The 23,220-nt window shown below is 36.4% G+C and overlaps 2 protein-coding genes across 4 annotated transcripts in view; one reads left to right on the top strand and one right to left on the bottom strand.

Annotated features, from left to right (window-relative positions):
* LOC112055609 (microtubule-associated protein 4) overlaps positions 1–15,204 on the bottom strand; it is a 129,914-nt gene extending 114,710 nt beyond the window's left edge. The window contains exon 1 of one of the 2 annotated variants that reach the window (XM_052881531.1): positions 14,743–15,204. In XM_052881531.1, coding sequence (XP_052737491.1) covers positions 14,743–14,912 — 170 coding nt within the window. In that variant the 5' untranslated portion in view covers positions 14,913–15,204. The remainder of the gene's footprint in view (positions 1–14,742) is intronic. The other variant, XM_052881530.1, reaches the window with a different exon arrangement.
* A 1,472-nt stretch (positions 15,205–16,676) lies between these two features.
* Positions 16,677–21,432, top strand: LOC112052139 (fatty acid-binding protein 12). 2 transcript variants are annotated; one of them, XM_024091089.2, is made up of 5 exons: positions 16,677–16,811; positions 17,194–17,285; positions 17,673–17,842; positions 19,520–19,630; positions 21,190–21,432. In XM_024091089.2, the coding sequence occupies exons 2-5, from the start codon at positions 17,216–17,218 to the stop codon at positions 21,250–21,252; spliced, it is 414 nt and encodes a 137-aa protein (XP_023946857.1). In that variant the 5' UTR covers positions 16,677–16,811; positions 17,194–17,215; the 3' UTR covers positions 21,253–21,432. The 2 variants fall into 2 exon arrangements, with proteins under 2 accessions (XP_023946857.1, XP_052737489.1); XM_052881529.1 differs by lacking the exon at positions 16,677–16,811 and adding an exon at positions 16,966–17,030.
* The last annotated feature ends 1,788 nt before the right edge of the window (positions 21,433–23,220 follow it).

Raw genomic sequence — 23,220 nt, 5'->3', positions numbered from 1 at the left:
GAACAGCACTTGTTTGGACCGGAACATGTGTCAGTTTCCCCGTTCCCCAAATGTAGACCGTTAGATGCAGTAACAAAATGAAATGCGGACGCGTACGTCTGTCTGTACGATACATAAAAAGGTCAGTCACACCCTAGGGTTGGCAACCGTACTGTACCTTTAACCAGTATTACATGACTGTACAGATTACTGTACGGTCTGCGTACTCAAAAAAATACTAGGTATATCTTTAATTCTTTACCACTGAAATCGGAATTAAGTTGAAATTTTTGATAAGGACCTCTAGAAAGTACTAGACCTGTATCAGAATGCAGAACGTTTTTAAAACTACTTATTGAATGCAAAGTCAATGTCAAAAAATATATTTTTTTTTCAAATTGGTAATGAAATATACTATACTCGTATTTTTTACATGTAATAAAATATTGTACTTTTGAGAAGTGCAAGTTTTTGGAAACATAATTTGCTGAAGTAATTTTGGCAACCCTAGTCATCCGTGTCCGGGCTCTACCAAGTCTAATGATACCACGGCGATTCACCGACTGAACCATCCTGGCAACATTTATGGTGTTGCTCTATGGACGCTTTAATGATATGTAAAATGAGTGTCCCATGAGATCATTCAACGTGCATCGAATTGATCTGTTGCCAGCACATAGAGTCAGTCACTAGATAATAAAATCTGTTGACGTACTTATACGTATTTTATTGCACGGCATATGCTGAGCTGTACACCCTTTCTTTTTAAGGGTTACAGACAGACATATCAGAGTAAACTGTAGACATACTGTCATAATAGAAGGGTACTTAATGACTGGCTGTAACTTTTAGATTTGAATAAATTTATTTTCTTTCTTTCTTTTAAAGGATAGACAGTAACTTCCATCTTTAGGTGGCTTTTAACTATTAGAAAAAGATAAATAACTTTGTAAACAAATATTATTAAAGGTTATATATATCGCGAAAAACTTGGATAATATTCTAATAAAAGTTGCCTTTAAAGCAAATATTACGCGTATGTCCACGAAAAAGGAAATTAATAACTTTGAGGGTACAACTAGACCATAAGCTCACATGCCTGTAGCCTGTAGCGCTAAAACTGAAAAAATCCGATAAAACTGATCGTGTGTTGGTCGCGATATGGCGCCAACACACAATCAGTTTTATCGGATGTCAAGCCGTTAGCGCTACTTGCATGTACGAGTAGGTTTATCGGATGGTGAGTGGCTAGCATAAGAGATCGCTACTAAGAGATAAGCCCGCCTTTTATTTATTACTTATTTTGCATATATCTGTTCTATGTATTGTATTTCTTTAATGTGCTGTACAAATAAGCGTAAATAAATAAATATAAAATGAAGTATGTCTAGCTGTCGCAGTCTCTCGTTCCACAGAATTTGATGACTGTAGAGGACATACGAGCGTCCATTGACTCGACGATATCGTTCCATCTAAACGTCCCACGCATCGCACTTGCCAATTTGTGCATTGGACATAAAACTATTTCCACTACACTACGCCAATGAATAATGAATGACGTCACGAATAAAAAAAGGCGGTGATAAAATACCGCGGACGGATTCGCACGAGAAGAAGTTTCCCTTGACAAAAATAGGTGATGCTCAAATATAATTAGTGTACTAGCTAATGCCCCACGGTTTCACCCGCGTAGTTCCTGTTCCCGTAAGAATCTATACATTTTATAATGCTGAAGAGTTTGTTTGTTTGATTCAACGCTACTCTCAGGAACTACTGGTTCGATTTGAAAAATTATCTCAGTGTTAGATAGTCCATTTATCGAGGAAGGCTATAAGCTTATTTCCTTATTCCTATGGGAACGGGAACCACTCGGGTCGCGTCAGCTAGTATAAAATACAGCCTATAACACTCACAAAGAACGTGGCTTTCTAGTGGTAAGAGAATTTTCAATATAATTTCAGTAGATCTAGAGATTACACCCCTACATCACCACAAACTTTACCTCTTTATAATATTAGTATAGATTACGAAATTCTAGTCATTCTGTGCATCACCATCATTATCAGTAGGTGTACGTCCACTGTTGGGCGTAGGCCTGTTTTATGGATTTCACGATCTGGAGCCACTTATATCCAGCTGACTCAAGACGAATGAATAAAAAAGAATGATGGATAAACTCTATTCTATCTTGGCTGAAAATTCTTAAAAAACGTTGGGTTCTCTCCGTACAAAATTTCATTTTCTATATCATTATTTTCAGCATAGGCCTTCAACTTTGTCCAAACCTTTGCTGATCTTAGATTCATTGCAATGTTTTATCTTCAAAATATTAGTAAACGTAGGTTACATTGCCCAGACGATTGTAATTCAAAAAATTTAAAAATGTTTTATTGAAGAATTTCTTTACCATACTTGTGCAGCAACACATAGATCATATACACCCGTTTTACTCCCAAACCGAAGTATCTTCAGGGTATGTTAACCCTAGAATGTTCAATTGCAAAGTCAAATTTACTTGGAGTACTCGTATGATTTAAAATGCATTGTTTCAGTTAGAATGTAATACCTACTTGCATTCAACATTCACGTCATTCGGAGACAGGGTTCATCGGCTTCAAGCTATCGCTGTGATCTTATCTATGATTCAGTCAAACTCAACCAATTTGCGCATTGCATATTATAGAACAGGCGCTGTGAGGTATTGAGTGAGCCAAATTCGAGGTACAATTTTACAGTTTTGAACTCAGAAAAGCATGCAGATTACGATTTTGTAGCCAGGATGTTTGTTGGTGTTTTCTTTTGTTATACACTACCCTCTTTGATGTCGAGGGGAACAAAAGGTTTGTATTGTAACAGTTTTATTGCTTAATTCATTATATCAGGACATTATCACACTAATAGCTAAGCTTTTAAAAAAAAACCAACAAGTGTAGAGCCAATCGCTCCTTTAACACCGATTAAAACTACCCTTCTCCGCTCGTGTTGTGCTCCCTGCCCAGTTAAATTTGGTGAAATCCTACTAGAGCAGATTTTAGATTACAAGTAAATTTAACCCTTTAGGGGTAAGATATCGAAAATGTTTGAATAAGATTATTTTTAATATCAACTAGCAGACGCCCGCGATTTCGTCGACGTGGAATTCACTTATCACAAATCCCGCGGGAAATATGGATTATTACGGGACGAAAAGTAGCCATTTGTTAATCGAGGGTATTATCTATCTTCGTTATTAATTTCAGCCAGATCTGTTAAGTAGTTGTTGCGTTAAAGAGCAAAAAACATACAAACTTTCGCGTTTATAACTTTAGTACGATACCTCACAGCGCCTGATCTATAAAGCCATTTTCAGAAAGATGTCAAGTACTCGTAGTTACACACGCGCACATATTTGCAGAGCGAGAGATAGACATTTTATGTCAGATAAGGATATGAAAGCGGCAAATCCACTTTGCCGTGTACATATCATCTGCAATATAGTACGTAATATAATATGAGCGCACTCATACTCCTACGACCTCATATTTCAATACTTTTATTCTTCTTTGTCAACATTTCGTCAGCGTTATACAACATTTTTGAAATTTACCAGTATAGCAGACGCTTCGCAGTTTCACCCGCGTAGTTCCCGTTCCCGTGGGAATACGGAGATGAAATATAGCCATGACACTCACATAACGTGGCTCTATTTCAAAATCGGTTTAGAAATCAGGAGTCCCCTACAACTCAACTCAGAACTTACCTCTTTATAATATTAGTTGTATAGAAATTTTTAATAAAAAAAATTAAACCGACTTCAAAAACATAAATAGTAGGTACCGACTAAACTAAAAGCGAAAAATAACATCTTATTATTACGTACCTCCTGCTTTGCTGTTGATTACCTGCGGATCAATTTGAAGGTGGTGCTAAGCTAATGTAAAGATATTTTATGGATTTAGGTTTTTCAGACAGTGTTCTTTCAGAAACAGCTTAAATTACCACGACACGGGCTTAGCACCACCTTCAAATTGATCAGCACATAATAAACAGCAAAGCAGCAGGCACATAATAAGATGCTATTTTTTGTTGTTTTTTAGTTTAGTCGGTACGTTTTATGTTTTGAAATCGGTGTATTTTTTTTTATTTTTCAATTTTTAGTGTAGTCTTTCTAGATATAGATCTAGGGAAGAAATATTTCGCCGAAGGTACGTTGCTATGAGTCGTGTATCCAACCTTGGATGGAATAACGTTGTCTAACTTTTGCTCATACATTCAAACAAATTATTGAGTAAGCCGACAAGACGAGCAATGCTAGAGATAACGCGATTGAATTCCCTCTCAAATTGATGCATCAGCATGACTAGTGCGATTAGAGCTGTAGGTACCAACAGGATTTTTATTATTGTATTTTTTCACAGCATACTCTATTTCCACGGACGAAGCCTAGGACGTCCACTAGTTCTTATAATTGAATTCATATTTAAATGAACTTAACCCAAAGGAGTCAACGGGTATCATGGTATCAGGAAGTAATAGTATATAAAGTGCATACCAATGGAAGCTTGTCTCAGTGGACTCAGGCGGACTACCGGTGGCGGCGTGTGCGTATTCTCAACAAGTGCTCTTTGTTCTACCCTTTCTTATACCACCCCTATACAATGTTTAATGAATGGGGATGATGAATAGGTTTGAATATATTGATTTTTATGATAAATTCGGGTATATCAGGTCAATGTTAACTAATTTATAAATAAAAAGCAAAGATAGTCTGGATATTTACAAAATAAATAAGATTATAAAATTTCAAAATCCATTAAAAATCTTTTGTCGTATTTAATTAAAAATTCATTAAATGTGTCATTTTTCAATAAATGAACTATAAACATCATACCATTTTGTATGGGGCGGTTATCAGGGACCCGCGGCAGCGCCGCAAATCTGACCCTTTAAATCCTGTAACTCCGAAAGTAATGATCGCAGAGACCCTGTTACTTTTACAAAATTGCTTTACTATTAGCATACTCTTAATTTATATACAATTTAAAATTTAAAAAACTGTCATCATCCCTATTATTATTCCATGCTCTTTGTAATTTTCCGGGATGAAAAGTAGCCTATGTGCAGAGTAAAATCTACTTCCATTCTAAAATTTAGCCAAATCGATTCAGTAGTTGCGGCGAAAGTAACAAACATCCATACAAACTTTCGCGTTTGTAATATTAGTAGGATGAACAACATTGTTAAAAATTAAAAAATAAAGATAGTTAAAAATAAAGACCGGAACTGACCACTTGACGTCTCCGAGACGCTGGTACCTACATCAAACCAACCAACTACAAATAGTAATGATTAGGTCCACTTTACTTTGAACAAAATTGAGGTTTAAATCCTAATCCATGTTTATAAATACGGCCGATAAACTATCGTTTCTTACACGTATTCACTAACATAGCGCTCTCGTTCTACAATTAGATATTTAAATAACAATAGCCTCGAGATTACGAAATCTCATTCAAACACCTACATGCAATTAGCCTACACAGAAACTGTTTTAGTGCAACTTTTTACATCGAAACGAAAATAAAACAAAGCGTGTACCTAAATGACTCGTGTATCTAAATGTATATATACTAGTAGAACCCCGCGGTTTCCCATTCCCGTGGGAATATACAGGGATAAAATATAGCCTATGTTACTCTTTGATAATGTGAGTTTTTATTGGTGAAAGATTTTTCAAATCTATCCAGTTATTTTCAGTTTATTTGTTACATATATAAATACAAATATGTTCTCTGTATAATATTGGTATAATGATCGAAATAATTTCCACAATCATGCGGTAAAAAAGTAAAATGTGTTAAAAAATCTAGATAACTTTTGCATGAATATATAAATATTTTTTTAAAAAAACTAATTTATACTTGTATACTAATATTATAAAGAGGTAAAGTTTGTGGTGTTGTCGGGTATAATCTCTAGATCTACTGAACCGATATTAAAAATTCTTTTAATACTAGACATTATTTGTGAATGTCATAAATTACGTATCTTTATCTCCGTATACTCACAGATACGGGAACTACATGGATGAAACCGCGGGGCGTCGACTAGTCAATATTAATACATTTTTTTAATTAAAATTAAAATAATTTACATAATACACTACGCCTGTAGTATAAAATATAAGTACATACGTTCGTCGATGTTAAAATACCATAGGTGTATCAAATTGATAACCTCATTTATTTTGATTGCCAAATCACACCTACCAACAAAATATAAAATGCATCAGCTAAACACCTAACGGAGGTCGATCGTGCATCGTGTGATATTAAAACTTCATTTTTTTTCGTGTGGGTGTTAAAATACGTCGACAACCAGTTCTTAATGTAAAACTTTATCTGACAGGACAAGGATTTTTTAAGAAAACTTTTCTATCTCATAGTTTCTGTTGGTTGTATGTGATTGTTTGTTACTGAAAGAAGTTTTATTATTTATTGTTTAACATTTAAAACCGAGATTAGATTTTCATTAAATTATTCTATCTCTATTATACATGAGGAGATCCGCAGAAGAACCAAAGTCACCGACATAGCTCAACGAGTTGCGAAGCTGAAGTGGCAATGGGCGGGGCACATAGTTCGAAGAGCCGATGGAAGTTGGGGTCCCAAAGTGCTGGAATGGCGACCCCGCACTAGTAAGCGCAGTGTTGGCCGACTAGTCGAGGTGGACTGACGACATATTGCGAGTCGCACGGATTCGCTGGATGCAGGTGGCTCAGTATCGTGATGTTTGGAAGTCCCTACAAAAGGCCTATGTCCTGCAGTGGACGTCCATCGGCTGATATGATGATTTTTTTTTTTTTTTTCCATCCAGGAGGGGAAATCCTCATGGACACCCTAAAGGGTAGTGCCGGACTCTTACCGGCTAAAACCCCTCCTGCCACCCTGTTAGCCGTGTACCCGCCTTTCGGCCTAAAACACGGTAACACTTTTGCCTATATCTTATGTCATTGTTGTTGTTTTCCTTCTCATTTCCTCCTTTTCCTTTTCCCTTATAATGTCTTCAAGGAAGTTAGTAATAATTCTCCAGCTTTTTTCTGATTCCAGCATTTTAGGTACTACGTTATCTACACTTATATCTCCCACCTTTGCAGACACTTCTCGCCTGTCACTTTCCCACTTTACGCAATCGAAGATGGTGTGCATCGCATCGTCGTTATTGTCGCAGTACATGCACGTGGCGTCTGGTCTTTTACCGATACCTGCCAGATAGCACATAAAAACGCCATCACCAGTAAAGCACTGTGTAAGACGATATGACATTCGGCCATGCCTTCTGCTCGTCCATTGTTCTAGATCAGGAATCAGGCGGTATGTCCATCTACCTTTAGACGATATATCCCATTCTTTTTGCCATTTCGCTAAGGTTTCTTTTTCCAGAGTTCCTGGTATTTCCGCGGTACTTTGTTTTCTTCGGATCGCTCTCTCAGCAGCTAGCAGGTGGATGGGATGGGATATGATGATGATGATGATGATGATTATACATATAACTACGGGTGGTGCAGCTGCTCTATTCACTAATAAGTATGGTCTTTATTGATTACCTATTAAAAAAAAACATCAAATCAACTGAGAAATGTCATCTAGAGTCCTTTTCACGAAAGAAGTCCCGCGGCTAAAACCTGAACTAAAATTGACAGCGCCTTACACAAATGACAATAAGACCGCCATTACCAAATGACAATGAGCGCCAATAAGACATTGCCGCGTCTGGAGGACTTCTATCATGAAAGGAATCATCGTCTACTGTATAATATCCACTATATCATTATAATGAATATCATAATTTCAAAGATTAAAATATTTTCTCACACTTGTGTCATACGAGTACGTTTCACATTGCTAGCGTTTTGAATTACGCTTGGTGCATCTAAATTATTGGCATTGTTTTGCGCTTTTAGCTAAAGGCAGGTACGTACTCGCCACGATAAGATAAAACCTATACAATGACTCACGTGACGATGTAATAACATTATACTAAATGAAGGTATTAACATTGCAAGCATGCCTGCAATGAGAATTTTCCTTTTGATATTGGCTATGTGTAATCAGTTAGAATTTCCAATCGTATAAGTGCCGTAGGCTCCTTAGGGGTTAGGGCGATCACAGAAGCATCGCCTGATGAGAAGGCAGAAGCAGAAGATATGGGCGTCCCCGTGGGTGCCCGCACTAATACAGCGCCCAGGAGATCCTGAGTTAAAAAACCCACGTACGGGTGACGTCAGATATCAGGAACCTCCTTTTAAAATAAGGAAGTTCGGGCTATCACAGACTCTTAGTCCAGTATCATCTATCATTCATCATTATGATATTATAGACGATAGACGTCCACTGCTGGACATAGGCCTCTTGCATGGACTTCCAAGCTCAACGGTCTCGAGCCGCCAGCATTCAGCGGCTCCCTGCAACCCGCTTAATATCCTCGGTCCACCCAGCCAGGGGTCGACCACCGGTCGCCATTCCAGCACCTTGGGACCTCAACGTCCATCGGTTCTTTGAACTATGTGACCTGCCTATTGACACTGCAGCTTCGCGATTCGCTGAGCTATGTCAGTGACTTAGGTTCGTCTGCGGATTTCCTAGTTTCTGATTCGATCACTCAGAGAAACTCCAAGCATAGCTCGCTCCATCGCCCGCTGAGTGACTTTGAGCCTTAGTTAGCTACCAACTCTCGGAAAGTCCAGTATGAAAGACATCAAGTAGTGGCAGGCCAAGTTAATGATCAATATTATGCAATGAACGTAGCGTAACACGCACTTACGCCGACTCTACCGGAATAGGTAACACTAAGTGCAGTGAATACCTCTAAAATTGCTCATGTTTATGATTACTTATTTATAGGCTCATTTGGATGATTCATGTTTCCTCTTCCTCCGAAAATGTTGTCGAACTGTTCAATATAAACAATTTGATTGAAAAGCTCTATTTATCTTCATATACGCATAGTTAATGATATGATAAATTGGAGTATATGGGTTTACGGGGACCAAAACATGACCTACTACCATTTTAATCATCGAAGGCAATATTAAACAGGGCAAAGGTTTAAGTTTGGACTGGAGAAAAATATCCCCGTTGAATACCTTCGCTAGTGGTTTTCCTCAAATAAATAACCAATAAAGGCTCTATATGTAAATAAATAAATCACTATCCTGGGCTGCTACATCTAGAATTTCAAGATACTAAAATAATAAGCCTACAAAATATACTAGATATGTTTTGGGGGTGGCTTATATTCCCTGTTGCCAGAGTAATGACTATGCTGTTGCCTACAAAGTTCGTACTTTGAGATAGTATCTACACACGTTAAAGTAGGCACTTTTGCTTTTAGCCCTAGTCATTAAACAGACTTAACTTACTGCCCATTGTTTGTCACAGTATTACGTAAGGCAAGGGCCAGTAATTATAAATACATTCCACAAAACAATCTTAAAATCTTTTCGGTCTAGTTAAGTTGAAAACGATTACGTAAATAACTTTATTGTATCGTAGGTACTATTTACGTAAGTATTGTGTTATATTATTGTTACGACCTAACAAATTAGCTTTAAACGGCTATGTGGGTGTGGTTAGTTTATAATTATGCTGTAGAAGTGGTAAAGTTTTGTAGGGGTAAGGTTTGCAGGTTTAGGTTAAATCGGTTTAGTAGATCCAGAGAGGATTAGAAAAATCTTTTCTAGAAGCTAGACTACTAAAAAGCCACATTATTTGAGGTGTTGCAGGGGGTAATTTCTGGATCGACTGAACAATTAGAAAAATATTTTACCACCAGAAAGCCACATTTTTTTGTGGTGTTATAGGGGTAATCTCTGGATCTATTGAGCCGATTTCGAAAAATCATTTACCACTAGACAACCACATTATTTGTGGTGTTGTAGGGGGTAATCTCTGGATCTATTGAGCCGATTTCGAAAAATCATTTACCACTAGACAACCACATTATTTGTGGTGTTGTAGGGGGTAATCTCTGGATCCATTGAGCCGATTTAGAAAATTCTTTTACCACTAGAAAGCCACATTTTTTTGTGGTGTTATAGGGGGTAATCTCTAGATCCATTGAGTCGATTTAGAAAAATCTTTTACCACTATTCTCACAAATTATTTGTGAGTGTCATAGACTATATTTTATACCTATATTCTCACGAGAATTACGCGGGCGAAACCGTGGTGCGCCGGCTAGTCTTTCAATAACCAAAGCTGCTCTAGTATGTTCATACCTATGGCTGGGCAGGGAGAACAACACGCGCAATGGGTAGTGTTAACACTTTCCGAAATAAATCTATACAGAATACTGGGATGCCTACTGAAGTTTTTTACTTTTAATATAAAAATTACTATGCAGAAACTTAGGAGTAACTCCATTTCGTACTTAAAAATGTTTTTTTAATTAATTCGTTTCATAGCACCCGGTCTAGTTATGAGTGATGACAGCTTGGTAACGTAATTAATGATGTCATAAAAAATTAAGTTCATAACTTATTAGAGCAGCTCCGCACCGACCTTACACCTCGCCTTTTGACAGCTTGCGAGTGAGGCAACAGAACAGACATCGCTAAAAGCTAACGCTTTTGTGGGCAATCCACCGATGGTACGAAATAGATGTACGTAATAAATGTAGATAGAGAATACTATGGCTTGGCAAAATCGTTCGTAAGACTCTCGATGGTCCGCGCCGGCCGAGAGGGGAGTAGCGATGCCCCGCGAGCACGACTTCATACTCGCACAGTCTTCCTTCTGCCCCGCGAGCTCGATTTCACACCCACGCAGTCCTTCCCCGGTCGCCCGCATATCATGGGAATGTCATCAACGAACTTGCCAAGCTGTAATAACACGAGAGGCGGCGGTGCTGACTAGGTGCCGGGTAGCTCTAATGAGCTGTGATCCTTAATGTAATTAAATCGTTTATTGTCCTTATAACCTGGCTAAAACCCCATCCTTGACCTACAACTACTTGCTACAATAATGAAATGAGTAAACGGCTCACGTGAATTTGTCCGAGTGTGCGTTTTATAGCTTTAAATTAATTATTAACGAGACCACACACATAATTAAGTATTGTCGTACCAACTACGTTAACAAAGGATATCGCTTACCTACTTATTTTTTTACAAATATATTTATAGCTTGGCAATGATGACACTCCTATGATATGCGCGCGACGGGGAGAAAGAAAGACTGCATTGGGTGTGAAATCGTGCGTGCGGGGAAGTGAGGTGCATCGTGGGTTTTTCATTCATCGCTACACGCCCCCCGGCCCGCGCGGACCATCGGGAGTGTTACGAACGAATTTGCCAAGCTGTACACACAACGACTATTTGCATTTCCTCACATTTCCCTTAAAAGGATGTGCTGGTTTGAGATATGATAGGCTGGTATCGAACCTAGACCTTCGATTTTTCAAGACAGGTTCTTTAATCATGGATGTATTGAGACAAGTGGAATAATAGTAGGAAAACATCCAAAAAATATGACTTGAAGTGACGAATACTTTTAGAGAGATTCCTCGTTTAAACAATTTAAAAATGTTTTCCTTAAACAAAATCTGTAGGAAAACAAGTTATACTAGTAATTATGAAGGTTTATGTACATACGTCTATTGTTTTAATTTAACCTGGCTTACGTTCTAAAAACCGCTGGGCGTCGGCTTGTTTCCAATAAAAGTGGTGGTTTGGCTGGTGGGAGGCTTTGGCTGTGGCTAGTTACCATCATACCGACAAAGACGTACCACGCGATTTAGCGTTCCGGTATGATGTTCTGTAGAAACCGAAAGGGGTGTAAATTTTCATCCTCCTCCTAACAAGTCAGCCCGTTTCTATCTTAGATTGCATCATCACTTACCATCAGGTGTGGTAGTCAAGTGCTAATTTGTAAAGAAAAAAAAAATTGGTTTCTCAATGGGGTTATCAAATAATATGTTTAGAATTTACTGTTTCTTTCTCGGCATGATTTAGGAAGTGGCGCTTAGCGTAATTACGAAAGTTCCCGCAAGTGAAACTTCCGCTTCTACTTAATGTACGACGGATGGGATGTGTAAGGTTATTTTTACGACGCGCGGCGAGTATGACTACACAAAGCTTTGAAACGTAGTCGTATAGGCGTATATTTGGGACCGCGCCCACCATAGAATGGACCTGTGCCCATCCTAGGATTCTGGGCTAGCAATATGGAATTCTATTATGATACTAATAATAAACTTGATGCCGGGGACTAGCCCAATGCATTGAAAGAGAATGCAATATTTTCGACTTAGCCACTGTTGGTCGACATTTATATTTTTCTCATCTCAAGATTTGTCATGGTGCGTATCTTATACCTACAGGATTCTGCAAAAACTAAGCCAAAATGTCCTCCTCCAAGTTTAATCAATGTCCCATCAAAAATCTATCAAAGGTTAAACAATTTAGAAGTAACAAACAGTTTTTCATTCATAAATAATTTAAAATCATCCCCAAAAGTATAATGATGAAAAGATCTAATTCAGATAATTTTTAAACTTGCTTAAAAATTGTCTGACCCATTTCAATCAGTAAAGTGGTTTTCAAATAGCATGAGTAAGGTCACAGTTGCCTGTATGATGTTCATAATAATATGTACTATTACCTTGAATTGTGGCAAACTTTCAAGAGTACAACAAACTGTCACCTGCACCATCCTACATGAAACAAACTGTAGTTGTAATATGACAGGTTAAACCAACTACATCCTAGTTTAATGACCCCGACATTCTATTATCTAATAAAATCTATGACTATTTGTAACACACCAACACTTGTTCAAACATTCAAATAATATTAGCTTAACAAAGGTAATATGTACTGTAGAATGTGTTTTAAACATTATAAAGTCAAAACCCTCAGTCTACAGCAGGAGAGAAACCATTGTTCCTTTGAAAAGTACTTTAAATATAAAGAGTATTACAAATACTAGTGGACACCTGCGACTTTGTCCGCCCTTAAACCTCCTTAATCCGGACCATTCACAATAACCATTTTTAACAGATGTCAACTAACTACTGTCAACATTTCATCTTTGTAGGTCAAGCTGTTTTTGAGATTTCATGATGAATGTGAACATGAACCTTTCACATTTATATATAACTAGCTGACGCCGCGCGGTTCCCGTTCCTGTAGAAATACGGGGATGATATATAGCCTATAGCCTTCCTCGATAAATGGGCTGTCTAACACTGAAAGAATTTTTCAAACCAGACCAGTAGTTCCTGAGATTAGCATGTTCAAACAAACAAACTCTTCAGCTTTATAATATTAGTATAGAAGTATAGATAAAGCCAGATTTACATTTGTCTGATGTGTTGTATCGTGACATGTCGTACAGAATCAATATAATACATTTTATATGGCACCATTTACACTTATGTGTAATGGACATGTCGTGATGGGTTCTGATGCATCACATACAAAATGTATGAAATAGATTTAGTTCTGATGCGCCACAACACGACACATCAGACATATACATATAAATCTGCCTTAAAATTTTGTAAATTAAGTTTGAGAACTGTAGAGTAAGTGGTTAAAATAAAGTGAAACTGAGGGTCAAGGTACATGAATCATTGTGTTTCATTGCTTTATTGGCCTATTTTTTTTTTGGCAATTTTAAGATAGTTTTTATTACTTGTACTTAGTACACAATCTGTTCAGTAGACTCCTCAATGTAATGAAAAGATTCATAGCCATATCTTCAAGTCCAAGTTGTGCAGAGGAGCAGACCAGCTATCACTTTATAGCTAAGCGTCCCATGTACATGCTATTAAGATGGGAGTCACTAGCAGTAAATGAAGCAGATCAGACGAATCTTACCAGGGGATAGTGTTAGCTTGACAAAAGCTACAGGAAGGTTGGAGGGGGGGGACACTGATAAGACACCGGTGACAAAGCAAGTGAACCTGTGTCTTATATTAGAGTATTTGGGTAGAATAGTCCCTAGGTAGGACTGATCACCAGTCAGGCCTCATAAGAGGCCTCATAGAAATATATACTACACAATTGCATTATTAAGAAATGAAAAAGTCACCTAAAAGCTCTAAAAGTTTATAAAGAAGAATTTACTATAGTAGGCACAGGAAATGATACCCACTTAATTAGCCTCAATGGCCACAATTATGGCCTCCGTAGCCCAGTGGTAAGTGGGTGAATTTACAAGACAGAGTTCCTCGGTTCAATAACTGGCTGGGCAGATTGAGGTTTTCTTAATTGGTCCAGGTCTGGCTGAGAGGCTCCGGCCATGGCTAGTTACCACCCTACATTAAAAGACATACTGCCAAGCAATTTAGTTGTGTAGAAAGTAAAGAGGTGTGGATTTTCTCCTCCTAACAAGTTAACCCGCTTCCATCTTAGATTGCATCATCACTTGCCATCAGGTGAGATTGTAGTCAAGGGCTAACTTGTAGGGAATAAAAAAAATTAAAAGGATGACAGACCTAAATATTTGACCTAACTAAGCAACAAAATATGACAAAGACAATTGGGTGCACTTTGTGGATTCAAAAATGCACTGCCTTCCCTAAGGACTATGTATTATTTATAACAAACATTAAAAACAACCTTAATAATAATCAGTAATAGCAAATAATTGTAATTTTGTCAAGTAAATTTTATCTTTTGTCAGAGGGTGGCAGGACCTTCTAAGCCCTCATGAACCCGTGATCTGCGAAAAAGGTAACCACCTTTTTTAAGGAGGCAATGAATGCAAAGTTACTTACTTTTCAGTCAAATACTGGGTGGTCCAATATAACACTTCGCCCGGCAACTCTGCCTCTGTTATTGTATAGCCCGCTATGTTCACTGGCAACTGATCCTCGGGGTCGACGGTCGCCGCGAAATTCTCGAAGAACTCCCGATAAGAAGTCAAATAGTCATCTTTATCAGCCATCGTACTCACAATATTTCACTAACAGAACAAAATTAACTCAACACTAATATCACACGAACAAAATTCCTTTTATTTATGGAATAAACACTTACAAATAATTATTTATAATTTACGATTACGGAGTTGGCGTACTAAACCAATGTTTATCTATTTACCACTGTTTCATTTTCTCTTAATTAATAATATGTACACTCGCGTTTTGACTGTATTAATTTTTTTTATGAATACGTTGAGTTACTAAACAGTAAACACTTGCGCTCACAAAACATTCAGTTTAGCCCACAATCACACACACACGTCAGAAATTCATAAACACAATAACTATAGACTACAAAATTTAAAGAGCGAAGTCATAGAGAAACGGGTTATTACTTTAATCTTATTTTTTAATTTCTTAACGTGTAACACCAAGAACTTTAAAATAAATGCGTAGTTTTGGGGGAATTTCCTAAATTGCGGGTATTCTGATTCAATTATAGACCATATTCCATTTGTGAAAATTGGTTCTATAGAAGGGAGTTTTGTGGAGTTTACTCCTTAATAATCGATTTTTCATAGCCCCCGTTATGAAAAAAACATGAGTAGTAAAGTTACGTTTTTTGTTCGCAACCTATTCTGCGCACTTTTCACCGAGCCTGCAGCTCGTTGGTTGCGTACCTTTCACTATTCAGGCGTCAGTATTGAGACGTACATAGTGTATGCTGTGAGGCAACATACATTTATTTAGGCAGTCGATCTGAAAGAGTAAACTCCATTCGTGCGTCGGAGCTGACACACACTTTTTTTAATTGTGCTACTACCGGTTCCTATTATACAATAATCATGAACAGTAAATGATGCTATGGATGTTGTTTTATTATTAACTATAATAATCGATATTATGCAGTCGATTTATAGAACAGTTTTACTATGAACAGAAACAGACTACACAGCCCACCTAAGTGGGATTTCCGACCCCACACAAGTGGTGTAAAGGAGATGATGATGAGAAACTAGACTATACACGTACACGTGCGTTGCGTGCGTAACTATTACAATGCCATTAAAAACAGCTGATTTTGATTATTCTTTATTTGTTAGAAAGGAAATTATTTATTCGGTCCCAGGATACTAGGATCTGATCATGATATCCCATGTTATGACCAATGAATCCATCTCAAGTTAATAGATACAGGCGTCATTTAATAGAACGTGCTCTTCGCATGCCCTGCGATGTGTATTGCTCTGTTTATAGGTGATTTTTAAATTACTATCAGATGGGTCAGAATCAGAATCAGCAAGCGGCAAGAAATATTTTATACACAAAGATCTTTTTATTCCGTCAATTATCAATACATATAAATAAAATTGAAATGTCTGTTTATGATTTCAAGATAACTGTGTTTTCTCAAGTGTGATACTAAACCACAAACGAGATTTTTTCGTTTTGATTTGGTCAGAGGGAAGAAAAAAGGTTTTCGCTTGTGTGGAACTCAGGAAATTGTAAATGGCAATCTATGTGGTTCATGGGTTCAAAGTGTTCAATATTTTTAGTCGTCTGTGGTACATTACATAGGACAGACTAACTAATAAACAGATATAGATATAAAATAATGGTGGTTCTTCTTTATTATGATTGTTATTTATTTCTTCTTCTTTCTTTGCGTTGGTGGTGATTTTTGCTAAAGGCTTGTTCAGACTACTTTGACAGTGTCTATGATACTGATTGTAGATCTGTGGTGAGTGTTTTGACAAGTTGACATTAAACACTCTTTTTTACATCATTAATAATCTGTGACATCATTTGAGTTGACGTTTGTGGTTGTTAACTTGTTTGTGGTTTTACATAAAGTTGCAGTAAAAATTAAATTGCAAAAATAAATAAAACTAATAAATATACAGCAATTTTTGATTTTCAAGGTACAAATGTTATTCAAAGTTAGAGCTACTAGTGCCAGGAATCAATTACATTTTCAGACGTGACTGGGAATTCATTTCTAAAACAGCAAATAAGTTAAATAAACAATGAATTAAAATATATAGACTAATGATAAATAATAGTAATTGATTAGATCACTCTTCGCTTATGAACTGTTATAAATTATCGGTCGGTCATCTTTTACATCGTTTGTAATCTTTGTACGTGAGCAAATTGTATGATAAAAGTTATCAGTTTAAACACTAGGCAGCAAAGTGCATTTAATTTAAAAGTTTTAAACGTCAAGGTTCTTTAATGTCAGGATTTTTTATAATTTTCTTAACATAGCATTTATAACTCTTTTGTATTATTTTACATTTTTAGACTGGAATAAAAAGATAAAATAATGCCACCAATAGCTGGAAAGTATCAACACTACAAAAATGAGGATATTGATGACTATTTCATTGCAGTAGGTAAGTGTTATTAACAGTAAGCTATAGAACATCCATATTTCTTACTTGCTGAAATCACTTTTGACCTTAAATTATTGATGAAGCTTAGCATATTAGTTTGCTCTTAATCTACCTGAGAAGAATGCATGAAAATCTGTTCTTCAGACTATTGCAATCAAACAGACATATAAATAAATGAAAGTTTGTGATCTTCTTGAATTACTCCAATTGCCTTAAAATACTCTATTTCTAATTCAGGAATTCAAGTCAAACTCTATTTCACATAATGTAGATAGATGTAGCTAAAGTTCTCTATAAAGATTTTAATTTTCTTCTTAATTTTATTAAGTAAATTATAAATATTTGTTGTGTAGTGGGTGTGAAAATACATAAAATAAATGTTTATAGGTGTACCATATGTGGGGCGTAAGATGATGGCAATGTCATCACCATTAATGGAAATAACAGTGGATGGTGATAATATAACCATAAAAAATTCTTCCTTACTAAGAACAGTTGAGACAAAATACAAAATTGGAGAGGAATATGAGGAACATATGCCAAGCACAACTATTAAGGTAAGCTTTGAGAAATACATAATTATATATACTTATTAATAGTCTTTATTCCTTCTGGGTCGTTTTCTGGACCAAGTGTCCCTAAAATGAATGAATGATGAATAATGAATTTTATACCTTTTTTATCCTTAGGCACACATAATCCTTTTCCAGTGAGTTTAACCTCGGTAGAGCTCAGAAAAGCTAACACTCATTTATTTTTTGTCTATACCAGTTTCCCTTGTTGTATTATTCTAATATAATTTGACCCAGAAAACATAGTTTTGCCCAATTAATTTATCTAGGGGGTAGAACGGGCAAAATTTAGGGATAATAGATTATAATCTATTCTACCTGCCAAAACCGAAAATTTCATCAAAATCAGTCAAGCCAAAATATTATATATAATCTGATAAAATCTAGAAAAATATATTTTTTTTTAATTATCTTTTGTGCTATTGACTTTTGAATTATTTAAATTATTGCACCACAGGGCCGCAATTATTCCCTGGCCCCCAAATAACTTATGCATAGATGTAGGTTCTGAATACATGGAATAAATAATATTCTAGAAATATTTATCTTATGCAATTCAAATCTTGATATGTTTATCATTTGATGCAAGCACAAGATATATTTTTGCTTGATATGTAGTTTCTTTACTTGTAGTTTCTATAGTTAATAGGTGCTAAAATACTTTAAAGTATTTAATTTTATACTGAAAAGAGCCTAATTTTAATAACCATTTGCTTAATCTGATGAACATTGGTTTTATATTTAGTTTTATCCAAGTAATACTTACACTTTAAATACATAAAATACTAATCTACTAGGGAAAACCAACTGTAAAACGCTGGCTCTCTCTTACACACACTAATTATTAATTATAAAGCTACACATGATCATTAATTGATAATTAAATCAGTGACAGAGTTAATGCTTTCTAATGCTCAAAATATTGATTGTTGGTGCAAACTTCAACAGGCCATTATTATCTGCCATTAGGCCCGGTATCAGGTCAGGATCGGTTGTAAAAAATATATTGTATGAAGCTATTCAAAATTTTTTTTTAAATAAAACAAGAGATGTTTTGTCTCTTGTTTTATTTAAAACAAGATATGATATGATTTAAGATATGATTCTGACTGCCGACACCTAGTGTCGCCAGTCAGAATCATATCTTAATCGGGAGTTGTTCACACTTATTAGTTGGTATATTTGGTTGTTCACAATTGAAGCTGGTGCTAATATTTGATACTACGCAAGTATATATATACTATAGATATCATTCATGCATTCATTTATTTGTTGAGAATACACAGTATAAAGAGTATCTAAGAATATCTTAACATTCCATGGATCCACAATGCAGCTGCCATATCCATCGTGTGGCAGAGATAAAATCTCCGAGCAGAGCCCTGGACTTGTGACCAATGGGTGTTGGGTTAAGGTTGACAATCGATTAACACTCCCCTTTTCCGCTTCTGTATTATTTGAGAAGAACACGAATAAAGACAGTTAAATATATAAATATTAGGTGGTCCTAATCCTAGAGAACAATTTCAGGACGAGCCAGCCAGCCAGCTTTTTACTATTGAAATCCATGTGCAACAGATCATATATATATTATATTGTGTTCCTAATATTATATTGTGTATAAGTGGGCTCTAACTAATATTATATTGTGTTCCTTTTCAGAGTATAACAACTTTGGTAAATGACAATGAACTTGTCACCCAATCAGTTATTCCTGAGACTGGTGATAAATGTGGCAGACATTACATGTTCACTGATGATGAATGTGTTATTGTAAGTTCTAAAACTTAAAACCATTTAAGAAAGAATAATTTCATATAATATTATAGAGGGGTCACAGATTTGGTAAATTTTTCATTTATGAGAGAATATTTGTCATAGCCTGTGCCTCTGATTCCGGAGGGCGTAGGTTCGAATCCGGTCTGGGCCATGCACCTCCAATTTTTCAGTTGTATGCATTTGAGGGGAAAAACATTGTGAGGAATGTGAGGAAACCTGCATACCTGAGAATTTTCTTAATTTTACGTGTGTGAAGTCTGCCAATTCACATTGGGCCAGGGTGGTGGCCTAACTCCTCTCATTCGGAGAGAGACTCGTGCTCATCAGTGAGCCGAATATGGGTTGATGATGATGATTGGTCATAGATTTGGTAATCTTTTTAAAAATACTTTCTCAGACTGCTAACTTCTCAACTCAGATCAAGTCAGTAAAGGTTTATTTTTTTTTGAATTAGCTCAGGGCTGATCTGGTGGTAAACTATGATTGTGGCTAGTTAGTAGTTACTATCCACATGCAATATTTCACATTAGCACCACTTCTCTGAGAGTGGGACTGGATGCTAGTGTTCTGTAATTCTGAATGCTTTACTGTACTGCTTTCATTGTAATGTAGTATGTTCAGTCGTCGTCGTCATCAACCCATATTCGGCTCACTGCTGAGCTCGAGTCTCCTCTCAGAGGGGTTAGGCCAATAGTCCACCACACTGGCCCAATGCGGATTGGCAGACTTCACACACGCAGAGAATTAAGATAATTCTCTGGTATGCAGGTTTCCTCACGATGTTTTCCTTCACCGATTGAGACACGTGATATTTAATTTCTTAAAATGCACACAACTGAAAAGTTGGAGGTGCATGCCCCGGACCGGATTTGAACCCACACCCCCCAGAATCAGAGGCAGAGGTCATATCCACTGGGCTATCACGGCCTGTATGTTCAATGCTCTCGACATTTTATATTATCGGTTGACCCTGTGGCGTAAGTATAGGGGCGGCAGTGCTTGCAAAGGGGCCCCCAACCTGAGAAGCTGTGAGTAATCTAACACAAAAAAAAATACAATAACCTTTTTTCTGTGGTCCCATCCAATGAATTTGCTACGGGCTTAAGATCACAGTGTATAGTTACACCAGTGGATTGGGTAAATCACATTAACTTCAATATTCAGTTTATCCACTGACCTCTTATAATAAAAGGATGCACAATCATGTAGAAAAAATCACTTAAAAACTGGCCATTTTGCTTTGACAGTTTTAGAATTATTGGTAAAGAAAATTATACATAAAGGCCTTTAAATATTGTCCAATATTCAAGAAAACCCCTAATTTAGAGTTAATTGAACCTTAAGGATTGAGTTTAAGGTTGAATTTGCAAATGCGACTACTTGAATTGAGTGCCAAGAAGTTGTGTTTGCCACTCATTGAGTGGGGACGTTTTTTGATCGCTGATTGTGCATCCACTTTTTAATAGGAGATCAATGGGTTTAACGTAATGTAGAACTGGAATCAGTTGCAGAGCTAATTACTCAATTTCCAACATATTAATTTTTTTTTTCAGACATTGACACATGAGAAAGCAAAAACACCTGGCAAAAGATACTTCAGGAGAGTGAAGTCTTAAAAATGATCTATCATATTATGTATTACTTTAAGAAGAATCTTTAATCATCAGTCAAACTGAATTTTTAAGTTATTTTTTTATACTATTCATATACTATATCTACATTCTTTTATTTTTATAATCTTTATTTGATATATTTGACTAAAATATGATGTTATTAAATACATATGCATTTTAAAATGTATTATTTACCTTAATAGATTAATGAATGGGATGATGACATTGGAGTATATAAGGTCAACGTTAACTAATTTATACATAAAAAGCAAAAATTGTCTGGATATTTGCAAAATAAATAAGATTATGAAATTTCAAAACCTATTAAAAACCTTTTATCGTAATTACATTAAAATTCATACAGTTTTAGCTTCCATACTTAAATTAAATGTGACATTTTTCAATACGTGAACTATAAACATAAACGCACAAATAACAAAGATATTAGTAATTTTGTTTGAACGCCCATACAAATCTAATGATCATTATGACCTACGACGTCATTAAAACGTAACATTTTGTATGGGGCGTCTATAAGGAACCGCGGCAGCGCCGCAAACTACTGTTACAAATAGTACCTGCTTCCCGCCTATTTCGTATAGATAAGTGTCGCCGCCTAGCGTATAGTAGCGTCATTTCATTTCATACTTTTATGACTTCCGGTTATTATAGTTAAATTTAATTAAGTAACAATGATTATCAATCCGAACAGTGGAGAGGTTATTATTAATTATTGATATAAATATAATTATTTATTTTACATGATATAAATTCATCATTGGTTATTTTACTCTTGACAACTATGACGTCACGTTATGATTTAGTTTGTATTTAATTTCTCAACTTTGTGTTTCGATATTTTAATATTATTTTACGATCGTTATAAATATCTTTTAATTATTAATGTGTTTTAGATAGAATTATAACGTTTGGTTTGTATAATAATACTCCGGAACTATTATTAAAACGTACTTGTATTGTTAACATATTCGTGCTACCAACAGTAGACACTAACTTTGCAAATATTATAAAATAGAGGGTTGTTTAGCAGATTCATTGATATACTATCATCAGCGTGTAATATTAACATTATAGCGGAAGCTATGCTGAAATTGTTATCGAATAAATTTGTGTACAGTGAAAATATTATTTTACTTCTCCCACCTTCTGTAACATCTCAGAAGTGGGCATAAAACTGTTGGGATCCTACGCTACGGGTCTCTGCAAGAAGAAGAATCGATGAAAGCAAAAACGGAAATTTTTTTTCTTCTTCTACACCACGCCCTTACCAAGAAATCAACTACATGTGACGCACAGAATTGGAACTCAAAGAAGTTTCTAATCAAGCTTCGTCTACAATACCCTGATGAACGCTGGTACAAAGACTTCGAAGACTACAATATCGTCATACAAGCGTGTCCGGATACAGCATTCTACGACTAGTCGACTTTGTTGAAAAATTTGATGTCATGTCGGTAAGAGCAAAGGATTAAGGAAGACTTCGAGAAGTGCAACATTATTGGAGAAGACGCTTTATCGTCTATCATCAAAAGCCTTCTGGTGGAGCTACGTTCAAATGCCTTCCAGCCTCAAAACGTCTGATTAACTCTTTGGGTTTTCATCTGAACAAGAAAGAAGCAACTAAGAAGACAGAAGCATCGTCAATGCGGCAGCGAACGTGTAGAAAACTTGCAGTGTATGGCGCCTCTCCTACGCTTCAGCCCTCTGGACTGGGGCCCTGCTACACCTGCGGGAGCACGAGCCTCTAGTCGCCGCGCCGCCGCGCCGCCGCGCCGAGCCACCTGCTGGGTTGCTGCGACATCATAAACTCCGCGGCAGCAAACACATAGTCCAGGTCAGTCCAGCTATGTATACTTTTATATCGTAAACTTTTTTTTTGCGCTTATACAAACGCCTCGCCATTGGTGTGCCGCGTGCATATAAAATTACATAATACATTGGTACGACAAG

Source organism: Bicyclus anynana, chromosome 5 (genome assembly GCF_947172395.1).
Source record: "Bicyclus anynana chromosome 5, ilBicAnyn1.1, whole genome shotgun sequence".
Taxonomy (NCBI): domain Eukaryota; kingdom Metazoa; phylum Arthropoda; class Insecta; order Lepidoptera; family Nymphalidae; genus Bicyclus; species Bicyclus anynana.
This window is presented reverse-complemented; position numbering and strand designations above follow the sequence as displayed.

Bases quoted from the DNA above. Each gene is read 5' to 3' on its own strand.
- LOC112052139 (XM_024091089.2), top strand. From the start codon at position 17,216: ATGCCACCAATAGCTGGAAAGTATCAACACTACAAAAATGAGGATATT. The intron at 17,843-19,519 runs GTAAGCTTTGAG...GTTCCTTTTCAG, and splicing joins TGCCAAGCACAACTATTAAG to AGTATAACAACTTTGGTAAA. The intron at 19,631-21,189 runs GTAAGTTCTAAA...TTTTTTTTTCAG, and splicing joins CTGATGATGAATGTGTTATT to ACATTGACACATGAGAAAGC.